Source organism: Kogia breviceps, chromosome 12 (assembly GCF_026419965.1).
Source record: "Kogia breviceps isolate mKogBre1 chromosome 12, mKogBre1 haplotype 1, whole genome shotgun sequence".
Lineage (NCBI taxonomy): Eukaryota > Metazoa > Chordata > Mammalia > Artiodactyla > Physeteridae > Kogia > Kogia breviceps.
In genome coordinates this window covers 97567400-97584613 of record NC_081321.1, presented here as the reverse complement: position 1 = coordinate 97584613, position 17214 = coordinate 97567400, and the positions used below count along the sequence as shown (strand labels likewise).

At 50.7% G+C, this 17214-nt stretch overlaps 1 protein-coding gene across 1 annotated transcript in view; it reads left to right on the top strand.

Annotated features, from left to right (window-relative positions):
• Positions 1 to 17214, top strand: part of EFCAB6 (EF-hand calcium binding domain 6) — a 215168-nt gene that overhangs the window by 179081 nt on the left and 18873 nt on the right. The window contains 1 exon segment of the mRNA XM_067010638.1: positions 16748 to 16957. Within this exon segment, the coding sequence (XP_066866739.1) occupies positions 16748 to 16957 (210 nt within the window).

Below are 17214 nucleotides of genomic sequence, written 5' to 3'. Positions count from 1 at the left end.
TATTTATGTTTTGGCTGCGTTGGGTCTCTGTTGCTGCGCACGGGCTTTCTCTAGGTACGGCGAGCGGGGGCTACTCTTCGTTGCCGTGCGCGGGCTTCTCACGGCGGCGGCTTCTCTTGTCGCGGAGCACGGGCTCTAGGCGCGCGGGCTCAGTAGTTGTGAGCTACTTGCAGGCTCTACTGGCGGCACGCAGGCTCAGCAGTTGCGGCGCAGGGGTTTAATTGCTGCGCGGCCTGTGGGATCTTCCCCGACCAGGGATCGACTCCGTGTCCCCTGCACTGGCGGGCGGATTCTTAACCACTGCGCCACCGGGGAAGCCCCAAGACATTATTATTTGTATCAAAGTAATATGTAGCCATATAGAAATACAATTGAATTGTTGCAAAAGATGTAAAAGCAGAGATCCCTTGATCAACCGTTCCCGCAGTCCCGCTGCCCAGAGGCGGCCTCTGTAACCCCCTGTTGTTTCTCCGGCTGCACCTTTCTGTCTCTCAGCACCTCCCCTCCCCTGCATTCCCTAAGCACCCCCAGATAGCAGAGAGGGCTCGGCTTTCCCACCCCAACTGCCCAGCTCCTCCTCTGGGACCCCTGCCTGTCCCTCTGGAGCTGCCTTTTCACGTCCTGTGATATCGCTGGCATTTCCACGCCAGTGATTTGTCTCTCACGCGAATCACTTTGCTTTAGAGACGAGGCGGGGTGGACGTGTACCACCCCAGTCACTCTGTCCGTCAGCCAGCGTTTCCTGTGCGCCCGCCGTGTACCCAGCGCCGAGCGGGTCCTGAGGTCAGCAGTGAGCAGGGGCCTGCGTGCCAGGGAGGGAGACGGACGAGAAATGAGAATAAGTGCCAGATGTCAGAAGCCAGTATGTGCTGCGGGATAAAATAAACCCGGACAGAAGGGTAGCCCGGTGAGAAGGGGGCATCTGAGGCAAGACCCAGCGGAGGGCAGGGAGGGGCTCCGTGACCTCTAGGGAGGGGCTGTGGGAGCGCAACCCTCCAGGGAACCAGCAGGAGGGAGCCCTGTGGCTGCCTGGCCGGAGGGGGGGGGTGTGGGGGTGTGGGGGTTGGGGGGGTGTGGGGGGGGCAGGAAGTGCTCAGCACACTTCGACTCCGAACAACATGGAGAGCCGGGGAGGGTGTGGGGAGAGGAGCGCTGTGACCGTGGCCCACTTACATTTTAGGGACGTCACGGTGGACACCGGGTGGGGAAGACTCGGTGAGGGTCCCGGGGGCGCCAAGGGCCAGCAGGGAGGCCGCCGCCCCCTGGGGAGGGCTGCCGCTGGCGGGGCTCACTTCTGGATACATCTGGAAAGAGGCAGGTGAGAGAATGAGTCAGGAGCGGCCCAGGCTTGGGGGCTTTGAATGGGGAGGACAGGTGTCTTGGGTCAGCAGTCAGCTTCACTGGCTTCGCCGATGCCCCGTCGTTGGTCTTGAAGCGACCTCCGGTGTCCCGAGTTCTACTTACCGCAGAGCGTCCCTGCCAAGCACCGGTAGGTACGTGCCAAAGCCTCCCGGCGGCTCCCGCGGGCGGGCTCCACCGGCCACGCTGAATCTTTGCGGGCTGTGTCCAGAGGTCGCGCAGCCTGCGGGCCGAGGACATGGCTCGTCCTCGCTCACGGGTCACTCTGAGCATTTCTGCCAACGCTTGAGCTCCCAGAACCAGGGGCGAACGTCTCCGGAGCTTCAGACGTTGCCGCTGGCTTCCCCTGACGTTCGTCCTACCTGATTTCTTCGCAAAGTCCCCTTCGCCTCTGGAAACACTTTGCTGAACGTTCTTGCCAGGAGGTTCTAGGATTAATTGCAACGTGAGCGACGGTGGAAGGTGTGTTTCGAGACAGGAGGGGGCATGGAGGCTGGCGGGGCACCGGGGACTCAGAGATAGGGCACAGCCTGGCCCGCTGTTGGCCCTCACCCCCCGCTTTCCCGGTCCACGCGCACGGGGTGCTTGGGACTAGGTGGCATCAGCCCCACGCCGGCCTGGGGGTGGGAAGTCCTGCTGAGAAGCCAGTGCTTGAGCGGAGGTGCCTTTACGGGAAGGAGTTGAGGTTGGGACTTCCAGCTTGAAAGGACGTGGGGTGTGAAGCCTCAGTGTGGGGCGACCACGCTGTCCGGGGTACGTTGGGGGTTTCTTTGGTCCCGTTGTTTTGAAGAGGGAGGGGGGAGCAGGGGCAGAGCACCGGGGCCCTGCGTCCCTCACTCCGGAGTTCAGGTCCCTTTCTCTGAGCAACAGGACACTCGTTAAGGCTTCTGAGCCGGGGACGTGGGTCAGCTTCCTCAAGGGTGGCTGGGATGGCAGAGTGGCTGTGTGAGAGCCATCACCGTGTACATGGTGACGGTTTCGGAAGTTTAATCCCGAGCTGCTGTTCTTCATAGAAGGAAAAGAAGTAACAAACAATAGAAAGAGTTCATGCATCCTCCTCGAGCTCATTAAATACATCAGCCATCCCTTCCTCTAGGGGATGCATGGGCGGCAAGTAGTTAAAAGATTACCAAAATGTAATTAAGGCAGTCGGGACCTCTTCTCGCAAAGGAAGTTCGCTGTGAATAATCCCCAGCCAAACCGAATCCGTTCTTGGAAAAGGGACAGCTGGAAAGGTAGCTAAGGAGTCTTGTAAGCCCTTGAGGAGATGGGAAGCACACAGAGAGTAGAGTTGACGATTTTACACCTGCTCACGATCAGTTCTCAGTCGGGGTGCACCGCGAAACCTGCCCCCCAAAACTCGTATGGATCTGTGTCTCGTGTGTCCATCACACACAACAGAGGAAAAGCGTCTCAGCTGCTTTCAGAACAGGTGCCGCGTTACTTTCAGATCCGGGCGTGCGGCTCGGCCCTGGCATGAGGCTCGGCCCTGGCTTTTTGGCTCCTTGCTCTTTCCGCGGCCCCACTGAAGCGTTTCTCAAAGTGGGGGGTCACGGGCCGGCGCAGATCAACCGCCCACCGTCGGCTCAGCGCGTGGGCCGCACGTCCCTCTTGGGACACCGAGCTCGGCCCGGAGGCCGGGGAGCTGCGGACGACGAGGCTCCGTCAGGCTTTGCAGACACAGGAGCAGAGGACGTGCCTGGCGCCAGCGGGAGCGTCACACCCGAGTCAGGACAAGAAACACTAGCTCAGGTGGCACAAAAGAAGAGGAACGAGGTATTAAAACTGCAACGCTACCGGAGCCTTGGTTGAAAAGTAAAAAAGAAAAAACAAGGCAAGCTCTGGACGCCAGCACTAACACCTTTTTCATAAGATTCTCACAAACGAGGAGAAAACGTTCTCCGAACGTCTGCCCTCAGCAAATACCTCTTTTTCACTTCTGGGAAAAACATTTTACATTCAAAATGCTACATGCAAACTATATAGAGTATCACTACTTGTTGTTAGAAATCATTCCTGTTTAACATTTCTTTTAAGTCTTAAAGTGCAATTTCAGTGTCTTCCGTGAATATAAAATAATGCTCAGAGCAGAAATAGAATTTTTAAAAGACACGGTAGAAACCCATATAAAATCTTTCTACTTTATTATCATGGAAATAATGGGATTTTTTAACAAAACGCATCCTTATTCAATGCAGAGTAATTATTTTGTCACATTCTAGCTAACAGAGAGCCGATGAGATCTGTCCTTACCGCGTGTTTATAGCATATTGTCTTTAAAGTCATCCACTGAGATGTTGAGTCACTTGAAGATGATATTTTTCCAAGAGAGAATTTAAGATTGAAGTTTTCAACTGAGCAAGAGACCTTAAAGCACATCAAAATGTTTGTAATCTTTTATGAACATCATATTTATATTAGTTGCCAACAGTGTTGCTTTGATTTATCTTTCTTTTTTTTTTTTTTTTTGTGGTACGCGGGCCTCTCACTGTTGCGGCCTCTCCCGTTGCGGGGCACAGGCTCCGGACGCGCAGGCGCAGCAGCCACGGCTCACGGGCCCAGCCGCTCCACGGCACGTGGGATCTTCCCGGACCGGGGCACGAACCCGCGCCCCCTGCATCGGCAGGCGGACTCTCCACCACTGCGCCACCAGGGAAGCCCTATCTTTCTTTTTATTGTAAATATAATGGTGTCCATGTATTTTTAATGAATATTATAAAGAATGGGGACTTTTCCTTTTCAGGAAAAGGCTCGAAGATTATTGGAAATAAATGAAGGAAATTATTAAGATATGTCATTCCTGTTATTTACCCTTGCCCCTGATGGCGAGAAAGGCTAAGTCCTCCTGATACAATTTCGGTGATTTTTAAATGTTTCCCCTAAGTTTCACTCACTTTCCACTTGCCGATGGGATAATTACTACCTGTTGTCCTGGTGACGGTCGAGTATATGGCAGGTTGGGAGGGATAACACAGGCCGCTTGGACACTTGCGGTGGCCTTGGTGACGGTGCAGGGTGAGGGGCTGCTGGGCCCGCCGTGCCTGAGCCAAAGGAAAAGGAATATCGTCAACCACCGCCTTGTATGAAAATGACACCGTCACACCAGAGGAGCAGTTAGGGGCCAACCCGCTCAGGTTACCTGACGACAGCCAGCGTGACGCATCGGCCTTCTCGTGAGGTTAACACACTTCTCCCGAATCTTGAGTGCGTCGAAGCACCCGTGCATCCTGGGCCCCATCTTGATCTGGAGCCTCCGGTCAGAAGGAGTAGAAGCCCCCCGCCTTCCCCAGCTTCCAGGGGTGTGGACAGTCGAGGGACTGGGCACCTACCTCTCTAGCGCCTGCCAGATGGGCCCCTGCCAGAATTAGGACAGGGCTCGGCCACCTGGTTTCCACGCCTCTTGCAGAAAAGCAAAGGGGGGGCCGTGCCAGGCTCGCTTCCACCTGACACCCCTGTACAGCGCCAGCAGGGCCGGACCCTCAGCCCGTCTCTAGGGAACGCCGTACAGCTCGTCCGATGTCCCACCTGGTATTTGTCACTCACTCTCGCATTCTACAAACGCTTTCGCCGGCACTCCCCTCGAATCTGGGCTGGCCGTCTCTCTTGATTCCTTCCCTCAGAGGGAATACGCGAGGGTGTTCACGTATAGGCTCTCTACGTGTTCAAAATAAGCCGACTGTGGCCCAGCCCACCCCCGCAGACCCCCTCCAGGGCCGTGGCAGTCTGATTTGTGGTCTAATTCAATTGCCCATGTTTGGATCAGTTAAACATCAGGGTTGAGCCGTACCGTTGATTCACTCTACAAGGTCATGACCATACCCGGCAGCCAGGAGTCAATCCAAGAAGCATCGTTCCAAACAAGCCTCGCAGAGCAAATCCAGGCTGCCGACGGCACCAGTTTCTTAATTGTTACCACGTACCTACGCGGCTAGCTTGGAGGTGAGCTCTCACGTTCTGGCTTTAGCTGCCCCATTTGACTGGGAGAATCTTACTTTCCCGCATTCAGCACATGTGTGACAGTGTGTGCCAGGCCCTGGCCTCCCTAGCGGTCTTGCCCAGCCAGTTACCTTCATCTTCTTGTCACCCACGGTCAGACACCAACATCCAAACGGTGGCTAATACGCATTGGGCACGTGCCGTGAGCCAGGCCCCGTTCTAGGCACTTTACCTAAATTAACTCAGCTAACGCTCCTAAGATCCCTTTTAAGGATGAGGAAACTGAGGAACAGAGAGGTTACAGCATCTGTTTCCGGTCACACAGCCAGAAGTGCCAGAGCTGGGATTAGAATTCCGACCAGAACCAGGCCCCTGCCCTCAGCTTCCTACTGTCTTGAGTGTCCACCCCACAGCATTGTTATTCGGGTTAAGCAAGTTAATGCAGAAAGAGCTTCGCACGGTACCGAACGTAGCAAACCCCAAATGTTTGCATTATTATTTTTTTCATTCTATCCTACTTCGGTGAGTGCGTGGTTATTGTATAATAGTAATGGTGTGATTATATGGTGTGTAATTTATTGGGGGTGGAAGAATTCATCTAATAGTTTCATAAATGAATTCAACCATGAGTTTATTGAATCGTTAAAGGGTTGAAGGGGTAGCTTAAGTGCTTCCTCTACTTCTCAGCATTTTATGGCAATTTCGTGCTACCAAAGGATTTGTGCATTGGGTGTTTGCAGAGGTGTCGGATGGATCCTTTGTGAATGTTGAGCTGTGTGGTGGAAGTCAGCTCGGAGAGCCGAAGGGGGAGGACCTAAGTCTTCATGGTCGGGGCGGAGATGGGATAATCAGGTCCAGGATGTGCTTACACCGTGTCTGGACATTGGGAGACCAGGCTTCCTGGGCCTAAGGACCAGCAAGTACAGAGACCCAAGATGGGCAACGTGTACTTTGGGCATGGCTAGAGCATGTGTCAAGGTGGGGCGAGAGGCCGGGGACAGGGGACCTGGGAGGGAGGCCAAGGGACAGGGCTAGAGGGTGGGTCTCCCCCGTGCTTTTGCCTCCATGGGCATCTCAAAGCATCAGCTTCTCCAAGGCAGGGGTTTGTCTCTGCCGTTCACAGCTCTATTCCCCTTGCCTGGCGTGGAGCCTGGCACGCGGTAGGCCCTCAGTCGGTGCTGATGGACTCGCACGTTCCTCTCTTGGGTGGGCTCTGTACTTGTGCGTGTGGTGGGGCTGGCATCGTGGAAGGATGGGAGAGCACAGCTCTGAAGTCATCAGCTCACAGGGGAGTAGCCTGGGGACTGTGGCCGGGTCCTGACCCACTTACTTTGTCTAGAAATAGGGAGAACCGCGGCTGCCTCGAAGGGCTAATGGGAAGATTAGAGAAACTTCTGCAACGCCCCAGCCCAGCGCCCGGGTGAGGGAGACACAGTGAAGGATGGCCACCAGGACTGGGTCTCAGTTAGCCTTGGTTCTTCAGTTGACTTGAAGCTTGACTTGATAGTAGCCTTTCCAAAGGAAGGGGAACCTGGAATCTCCAGATGTGCCTTCATGCATTGCCTAGAAAGAATCCCTCCGCGGTCAGAGACCCCAATGCGGGCAGCGGTCACGCCACCGGGAACCTTGGGTCGTGCCTGCGGTTCTGGTGTCACCCTTTTGAATCCGCAAACAGCATCCTGGATTGCTGAGGCCAATTCCTCGATCACTAAGACCTCCAGACCTCCCGACAGACGAGCGTCTACCCTTGGCCTCGTGCGCGCTGGGCTCTGGGAGTCGCAAAAGTTGGTTCCTTGATCCGGCGGGAGGCGTCTGTAGCAGCACGTTTGCACACAGAGCTTTCACTTTATTCTCAACTGGATTTTATAAGATGTTTTATCTTTTTTTTTTTTTGACAGGCAGTTTTGCTGCTGTTGTTATTTTTAGCATTCATTAATTCACTGTAAATACAAATGAAGATACAGTGCAATTAATTTCTTTGCTAATCAAAATATTTGATCAAGTGAAGCAGTTTTTCAATTCTTAGAAGTAATTACACTGTTCTTTAAAAGGAAGTAGAGGAATTCATTACTGAGGATTTCTAATTAGTGGTTTTTGCTACCTGCTGCATTCTTATTCTGTATGAAGTTTGGGGAATTTTTTTTATATGGGAAAAACTGTATAATCGAATCCCTAAGTATTCAGAACAAAACTTAGTAGAAGAGTCATGCAGTCTGATTAGCTAATTATAACCTTCATAATAGTTAGACTGACATACCAACATGTTTCTAATCTGACAGCTGGAGTGGACCTTGCTAAACCATGTTGTCCCAGCCGGGTGACTCTGCCACCTTGGACACCCGCAGGAGGAGTGCCGCAAAGTCCCTTTGCAAAGTGCCCATCGTGAAGGAACACTGACAGCCAAAAAGCCACCTTCTCTTCCCTATACTCTGAGCTCAGTACCCTTTATTTCTCACTAACTAGAAATTCGGAACTGAATTGGTCAGCTATCGCCGTGTAACAAACAACCACGGAAACTCCAGGACTGTGAACGTTTGTTCGGCTTTTGCTTGTGGGCTGGCTGATCTGGGCTGGCTCGGCCCTGGTGGCCTGACTGGGATATCTCTGCTCCTTGGACCAGAGCAAAGTCACGTGGGCTCCTCTCAAGGCAGCACGACAGACACAGGAAGGCTTGTAGATCACGCAAGCACTTTTTAATGCTTTGGTCACGTCGAACCTGCTAACGTTCCCTTGGCCAAAGCAGTCATGTGGCTGGATCCAAAGGCACAGGATAGGGAAATATTCTCAGTTCTTCATCAGGAGGAACCCTGGAGTCCCATGGCAAAGGATGCGGAGACAGGGGAGTTGAGGAAATGGGCCTTGAATGCAGCATGCCACCAGCAAACAGATACACGGCGTGTCTCTGTCTCCAGCCCTACCAGACCACCTGACAGCTCAGCCTACCCCTCCACCCCTTCCCTACCACGTTCTCTCCTCCAGGTTACCTAGAGAAGTTGCTTAGGATACGATTTCATGGAAAATTGATTTTATAGGTCAGCCAAGAACGTGGCTGGACGTAACTTATTGACAGGACCCTAGAAGGCTCTGTTATGGAATCATTCCCGTAACAGAGCTGTTGAAACAAGAGTACAATAAAGCTGAATATGAGCTAACAGAATTCCAGGGTCAGTGAGCCCTCTGGAGCGCCCTGCCCTCTCTGGCTTGTTCTTGCCCTGGGCTCACTCTCTCAGCTTTGGCTTGGGGTCACAAGTTTCTTACCTGGGGACCCCCCAACCCCTTTCAAATATGAGTTCCCTGCAGCAGAGATGAGGTTATTAATTCGTCTTTATGGGGGACAGGTTGGCGCAGTGCCTTCCTGAGAGGACAGGATGCTCCCTGTTTGTCCCCCGTCTCCTGGGATGATTCTTGGGGGCAGCTTCCTCTGATTGGTGTGGCCGTCGCGACATTACAGACTGAGAACCTTGGCCTAGAGAAGTGAGGTGACTGCTTGAGATCCAGCCAGAAGATGGCAGGGCTCTAGCCTAGCCGTCCTGAATCTGACCCCCCGCTCCGCCTGCAGGGCCCGAAGCAGCTGGCCAGGAGCCCGGGTCCCGCGGGGGGCCCTCCTCGAGGCGCGTGACCACGTCTCCGACCTGGCCTCCCTCCCCAGCGGGCTGGCTTGACCTGCAGGCAACGGCGGGTTCCACATGCCTCTGCTCTCTGATGACCCACCATAGAGACGGCGTGGGCCAGGGACCAGGACTCAACCCAGGTCTGCCCGACCTCTTGACTCAGGCAAAGATGTCTATTAAAGCAGCCAGCAGAAGCAGCGAGAGTGGCCGCCCGTGTTTGCCGGGCATTGGGCGAAGCGCTGCGAGTGCTATTTCGTTGAGATCCAGGCCTGACCTTTGAGCCGGTTCGGGTTTTATTCCCCCGAGGAAAGCGAGGCAGAGGGGAGTGCGTCTTGCCTGAGGGCACGAGAAAGAGCCGAACTGAGCTCCGTTCAGCCCTGAGCAGCCCCAAGGCCCTCAGCCCACGGTGAGCTGTCCCCGCCCTCCGGGCCCCGCGCCTCCGCTTGACCAGTCTGGCCCCTGGTCCACTTCTGCTGGGTCCCAGTCGGGCAGAACTTGGGTTCCTGGTGCTGGAACAGCCTGGTCCCCTGGCTGTGCTCTTGAGGCCCGGTGGGTCTGCCCCTTCTTCACGTTTGGTGTCAGGCGCTGAATGGTGGTGGATCTGGCCTGAGCCGCCAGGAGGACGGCACACAGGCTGGGGGGCCCAGCTCTGAGCCTGCAGGGCTCCCCCAGTTCATCCGCCGGCACTGTGTGCTGGGAGACAGCCCGGTCTGGGCGGAAGGCGGCCTAAATGAGACACGTGGCTACGTTTGAGCCTGAGAAAAACTCCATAAAACTGAGGTGTTATTAGTCGGCTCTTTGATGATTGTGTGCTCCGTACGTTGGGCCGTTATTTCTTTTATGTATTTCGCCAGCGCTGTCGTGTCGTCACAAAGGGGACCAGGAATCTTCCTTTGGGGACAGGTGGCCCATACTTCTCTGCGACATCAAGAGGGACAATTGTTTAGTAAAACAACGTTCCATGAATACCCTTGAATAAATGAGAGAAGATACCTTCAAAACATGTAAATCATTCTCTAACTGGGTCAGACCCGTAGTGCATGAGTCTACTTTTTTTTTTTTTTTTTTTTCATTTGAAAAGTCACCGGTGTGTGCAGTTGTCAGACGAGGGGCTGCGGGGAGGAGCGCTGAGGACGGACCCAGGCCCGGGGGCTCTGCTCCAAACAATAGTGGGGACGGAAGTGGGCGCCTGACACCTCATCCCTCCCGAGTTCTGAGTTCTCTGCGTCTTGCAGCTGTGATTCCTATCCTGAGGGGACCTTTTATGTAAAGCGTAGTTAGTTTTGGAAAGTGACATTTGCATCTGAAGATAGTGGTGTCTTTTCTGATTAGGAGAAACATTTCTTCTAGTTATAGAAAAAGCACTATTTTTCCCCATTCAGATAGAACGATCACGTGAGAAGTGCCAGGGACACAGAAGCGCCAGACCAAGAGCCATCTGTCCTTCCCTGGCGTCTCCAGTCACTCAGAGCAAGGCTGGCGGTGGTGGCTGAGCAGCTTTGCAAAGAGCAGGATGGGACCCAGAATGTGGGCGCCTAACAGCCTCGAGCCCAAATGCCCTTGATGGGAGAGCCAGGAGGCCCTGCCCTCCAGAGGCCAGAGGCTTCTCCGGGTGGCACGGGGTGGGGAGCAGCGCGGCTGCATCCCCTGGGGCCTGGGGACCTTCCGGTCAAGGGCTGGTCCCTTGTGCACAGAGGCAGTGGTAGTGGTGCTGCTGGGGGTGGGGTAATTAGTGATCTTTGTTTTCCATTCGTGCCCTGTTTGTAGTGTTCTATAGGGAACATGCAGTAATTACCTTTGCAAGCAGCAAAAGGATACCTCTAACTGGCGGCGAAACCACCTTTGTGACAAACACAGTCCCCCTCCCTCTCCGTGTCCACAGCCTGGCCTCTGGCTGTGGCTTTGGGGATGTTGAGAAAAGCGCTGGGGGTGCAGGAAGCCAGCGCTGCCCTCCTGACCTTCCCGCCAGCTTGTCGAGTAAGGATAATAGCGCCTCAGGTGCCAGTTTTCAAGGATTTGCACCTGTACCTCCTTCACCTCCTGGCTCCGTGGTTTCCTCCTCTGGAGGCTGTTTCCATCAGTTGTGTCAAGAGCACACGGACCCGTTATAATCTCTGCTCACCCGTGAGACTGGCCCTCGGCTCTCTTGCCCCCGCAGACCCCACCCGGGCAAGACGACTGAAGGATTATTTGTTACCTCTGTCTCCCCAGCATCTAGCGGAGAGCCTGGCGCACAGCACACAGTCCAGGGGTGTCTGCGGATGGCTCAGGAAATGCCGTCACCTGGGGCGCGCGGCGCGTGTTCATCCTCTGTGAGTGCTTCGCGTGCGCGTGGGTCACACGCCCGGCACGGGTGCTCGCCCTCCCCCCGGGGCTCTGGGCTTCGCTGTGACCCAGGTGTCACTCTGATCCCTGCACAGGTGGAGAGGGGGCAGATTCACATCCAGGGCAGTCACCCCGAGCAGGGCTTCCAGCTCGGCCGTTCCTCTACGTCGCTCGCAAGCGGGCTATCCTGGCCCCCCAGCCTCAGGACCCCGACCCGTGGGGCAGACAAGACTCCCGGCCTGGGAGCCCCACCCAGTCATCTGCCTGGCTCTGCCCTCGCTTTACTCCTCATCCAGAGAACAAGCGTTAGTACTAGGGTGTGTATGTATACACGTGTGTGCACGTGTGCGTGTGCTCGTGTGATCATTTGGACCCTTTTGTGGCCCCTTTCCACCCTAGCGCACTGCAGACATTTTACCATATTGTTAAACTATTTCTTGAAACATTCTAAATAGCTGCACTGTCATCCATCTTCTAGAAATATCGTGTCTTATTTAACCACTCTCCTAATTTAGACATCTGAAGTGTTGCTAATTTATTTTAATGTTGTGAATTCTGTAAATAATACTGTAATGATCCTAATTCCATGTTTATTTCCTCAAGGCAAGTCCTCAAAGGGTAGGAACCAAGTCGAAGGATAGGCACTTGTATGGCTCCAGATACCTTATTCCCCCTTTTCCAGCAATGATATCGTCAATCAAGAAATTTGCATTTCTTAGAAGAAACAAAGTGGAATCTTGTTTTCTTTTCCATTTTTTTGCAGCGTGACCAGGTCAGAGTTTTTTTAACAGAAGACCCAGGGTGGCTGCCCAGAGCAATCATTCATTTGATGGGCTGTGCGGAGACACTGTTTATCCACTCTTTCTTTGAACCAATAGCAAGGTCCCACTGTGTGCCAGGTTCTTCTAAGCACTCAAGGATTCAGCAGTGCACAAAAGACTAGACTTGCTTTGGAGTTGATTTTTCTGTTGGGATGCGAAAGACAGTTAGGGTAAATATGAGGTGGATCAGAGAGCCATACCTGGGATGGAAATGAGCAGGGAATGTGATAAAAAAAAAAAAAAAAAAAACCCTGAGAGAAGGGGGAGAACAGCAAGTGCAAAGGCCCTGAGGCAGGAAGGAGCTTGCTGTGAATGAAGCACGGAAGGAGGCTCTCACAGAGTGAGGTCAGAGCCAGTAGTGGGCGAGCCATTGTGACACCTGACACCGTGCCTGTTACTCTGAGCAACAAGGGAAGCCCTTTGAGAGTTATGCTTGACCTGATTTGCACTTTAAAAGAGATCCGTCCTCAGGGGAAAGTGACTATGGCTTTTTGATTATGGCTCTGCCCTCCCTTACCCCTCCATCCAGAGAACAAGTGCTGACACGTGTGCGCGTGTAATACACGTCTGTGTGTGTGTGTGTGTGTGTGTGTACTTTAAAAGACTGAGGGTGGAAACAGGGAGGCTGATGCAATAATCCGTGCAAGATGACGGCAGCGTGGACCAGGGGGTGAGTGTAGAGCGGTCAACTTCCAGGTGTGCACTGGGAACAGAGCCACTGGGGTGTGCGGGCGGTTTGGGTATGAGAGATAGAAAGATCCGTCACAGGGGACTCTATTCTGAGCTACTGGGACCATTTCCATTTGCTGAGATGGGGACCTCATAAGGACTGTATTTTGAAGCTGATGACTCAAGAAAGAAGAAAGAAGTTTCCTTTATGAAACTCGGCTGTTGTGTTTTGCTTGGGAGGCCTCTCTCCCCCAAAGGTTATCTTGGAGTCAGCCAGCCCCACCCAGCTCCTTGCTACTTTTATAACATTGTAACAACAGGCTTTGTGATGTAAGAGCTCAGTCACAGAAGGGACTTACTTCTCACTAACAGTCTGAGGAGGTGTCCACTGATTTAGTTGTATATTCTGGACCTAGCTCTTCCGATTCTATTATTCTGATTATATCACGTTTATGGTGTTTTTTTATCTGGCGGCTCAAAAACATCATTGCTAGCCTTTTCCAGAAATTTCATGGCAAATCGCACGTATTTCTTTTTCTTTACCAACTTTAACATCTATGTCTAATGAGTCCCCCAAATATCCATTGAGATATTTTTTCTTTCTTTTTAATTTTTAAATTTTATTTATTTTTTTATACAGCAGGTTCTCATTCGTTATCCATTTTATGCATATTAGTGTATATATGTCAATCCCAAGCCATTGAGATTTTTACTAGAGTTTTATTTATTTATAATTTGAGAAAGGTTTTACCTTTGGCAGTAGAGTCTTCACATCCGGGAACATAGTATGTGTCTCTTTTCATTGCAGTCTCGCTTTAATTACCTTCAGTAAAATGTGTATGGCTTTCTTTGTATAGGTCTTACGCCTTTCAGATGTAATCTATCCCAAGATATTCAATAGCTTTGTCGTTAATGTGAATGTGGATTTTTTTTTTCACAATACAATTACTAACTAGTTATATTTACTGTTTAAAAAAAAGTATTGTGTTTTTTTTGTAGCTTTTACTTGAATCCAGGCACTTTCCTAATTGTCTTGAGATTTTCTAGTTGTAAAATCATATCCCGAATAATGATAAATCTTGTTTTTCAACATTTATACTGTTTATTTCATCTTGTGTTATTTCAAAAGCTGGAACCTCTAAAAATGTGACTATGGCAGAGCTGGCAGTGAGGATTCCCGTCTTGTTTCTGACTTTCATGGAAATGCTTCAGTGTTTCACCCAGGTAACATATTTGCGGATAGTGTCTGTTAATATTCTCGTGTTTAGGACGTTCATTTTATTTCCATGTAGTTTATATGTTCTGTTCTAGTCTACACCATTTAGTCAGGAATGGCTGCCGAAATTTGTTCAATGCCATTTTGCCACCTGTTGATATGTGACCTTTGCTAATATAAGGAATTGAAGTTTTGCTAGTTCTTGAAGGATTCTTATTCTTGGAATAAACCCTAATTGATCTTGGTATGCCCTTTTAAAATAGGGCATATATAATAATAATTATATATATATATAATTATATATATATATATAATATATATAATATATATATTATATATATATAATATATATATTATATATATATTATATATATTATATATATTATATATATATTATATTATATATATATAACATATATATTATATATATATTATATATATTATATATATTATATTATATATATATTATATATATTATATTATATATATAATTATATATATATAATTATTATTATTATATATGCCCTATTTTAAAAGGGCATACCAAGATCAATTATATATATATAATATATATATAATATATATATATTATATATATATACTATATATATATTATATATATAATATATATATAATATATTATATATATATATTATATATATAATTATATATATATAATTATATATATAATATATATATTATATATATATTTATATATTTATATATATATAAATATATATATTTTTATATATAAATATTCCTAATGTTTTCTGTTTTTGATGTATTTGCATTTACATCCATAAACTGGATTGGCTTATATTTTTCTTTCCAAGTGTTTTCTTTATCACATTTTTGTATTAGGGTAATATAAAATGAACTGGAATACTATATATCACTTTTTGTGTTCTGGAATAATTTGACTAATGTAAAAATTATCTAGGCGTGACACCTTTCTACTGATAGATGGTAGATCTTTTAACAGCTTTTTAAATTCCTTTTGTGGTTACCTGTCTATTCAGGCTTTCCTGTTAAGTTAAATTTAGTAATCTCTATTTTGCCAGAAAATGATTCAATTTCCTCCAGAGGAGTTTAAAGCATATTAACTTAAGGTTGCCCATCCTACTTTGTTAGAATCCTTCCACATCTGTTGTTAAAATAGTAGTATTTCCGATTTGTTGTGTGTGGTGACGCTTTCAAAGAGCGCTCACACACACCGTCTCGTGGGAGCCTTGATCCCTCCTGGAAAGATCGGGAAACTGAGGGAAGCGGTTAAGTGGCTTGTGGGGTCACAGAGGCAGCTAGAGGCAGAGTCTGGCCTCAGACCGGGGGCCCACCTTCCCCGGCGGGGCACGGCCACCTGTGCTTCTTGCAGTTACGTTCACCTGGGGTGCGTCCTCCTCAGGCCCCAAAGGTGTGGCAAGTGTAAGGATGGACTTGAAGCATGAGTCTCCATCCAGAAAAGGTCCCTGTACTCTCGGAGCGCCAACACGCCCTGCGATGTGTAGGGAGAGGCCCTCCTACCTAGATACAGGGGGTGCATTTTCAACTGTGTGGACGGGTGTAAGATGCGTCTGTAATATCACTTTTTTTCTAGAATGAAAAAAGAAAGGCGTTCATTCGCTTTACAGATGGCTCCAAACGGACATATGTAAAAGCCTCCGTTAACCTTTGGGTGGTCAAGGATGTGGTGGGCTGTGGTTTGAGTGTGTGTATGTTCACGTTTGGGGGGATATTCCCAGCAGCACCCTGTGTTTGATACAATTTCATAAAATCACATTATACTCTGTCCTGAAGGATAGTAGCCTATAATACCTATATTGCTATGGAATTGCTGACCATGCATATGAATCATGACCAAGTTTTACTACAGGCTGGGGGGATTAGATTGATCATCTGGTAAAGGGCTGGTGCTTTGAAAGAACTGTTATCCTAGCTAACAGTCGTGAAGCGTCTTGATGTGGAGAAACCCAGTGTACCTGGGAATCCAGCCTGGTACCGGGGCAGCATTCATGCCTCCGTTACCCCTGGGTTCTCACGGAGCCTGGTCTCCCCTCCCACCCCGGGGCTCCGCCCCGTCCTCATACTCCAGGAGCCGAGCTGCTGACGCAGTGACCACAGGTGTAGTAGCTTTGGGGCCTTTTCCTGATTGCAGCAAAGTAGATGCACGTCAGGGCTGCAGCCCTGGCCCTGTTCACTGCCCTCGCAGGGGGCCGGGGACTCAGCCGCCCCGCACCCCGGCTCCGCCCTTCCGGCTCCAGCCTCCTTAGTGCCCAGGATAGACAGAGGCCCTTGTCATTTCCAGGGCGGCCGATGGGCACGAAGTACCTCCCCTGGCTCTTCCTGCGGTCCGTCGTCCACCACACGGATCACCAGCCGATGCAGCTCGCCGGGCCGCGCGCCCTTGACCAGCACATCAGCGTAAACATCCAGTGAAGGGGTCCTTCCTGGGCGTTTGTTTCCTCGTGGCTCACTCCTCCCCCGGGAAAGCTGTCCTGGGGGGTGCAGACAGGGCCTGTCCCTCCTCCGGGATTCTCAGCACCCCGGAAAGCGTCCCCAGGCCCCGAAAGCGCCTCCCAACACCCGGCCGTCCTTGCCCTACGAGGGGTGCTGAACGGGCTCCGTGGTCCCCGCAGCCTCCAGCTGCAGGAAGCTGCGCTCACCAGGATCACATCCCCGCGGGTCTCAAAGTTTCAGGCCAAGGGACACTTAGCCGACAGCGGCGCTGCAGCATAAGGTGCTGGTTGAGGCACGCGGAGCCAAGGTGACTCATTATGATTAAGTGGGTCGATTTTCCTTCCGGTTTTGCCCAGGCTGCTGCTGAGCGGGCTGAGAGGAGGCCCAAAGGCCCGCCGCCCGCGTCCCCCAAGGAAATGGCAAGCCAAGAGGTCCTGGCTCGGCTCCGCAAAGCCGTGACCTTCCACTAGCACACCGTCGCCCGGGAGTTTGAGAACGTCGACACCACGCAGACCAATACCGCCTCCAGGGACGAGTTCCGGTCCAGCCGTACTCGCCGCGTCCAAGTTCCGAGGACGAGCAAGTAAGAAACGCATTTCGTTTAGCCTCCTAAGCGATGTATGCGCGTCAGGCCGGCCCTTCCCAGAGCTTAGAGAGTTTAAGACTGTTCTCTATTTTTTTTAAATACTTGAAGGTTTTTGGGGGGCGGGGGGTGGTGGGTTGTTGTTATTTAGCTTTAAATCTTACTGGAGACTCACGGAGCTTTCTGTCTATGTAACAAGTATGAATCGCACCATTTCAGTCAGGGTGCAAATAATATCAC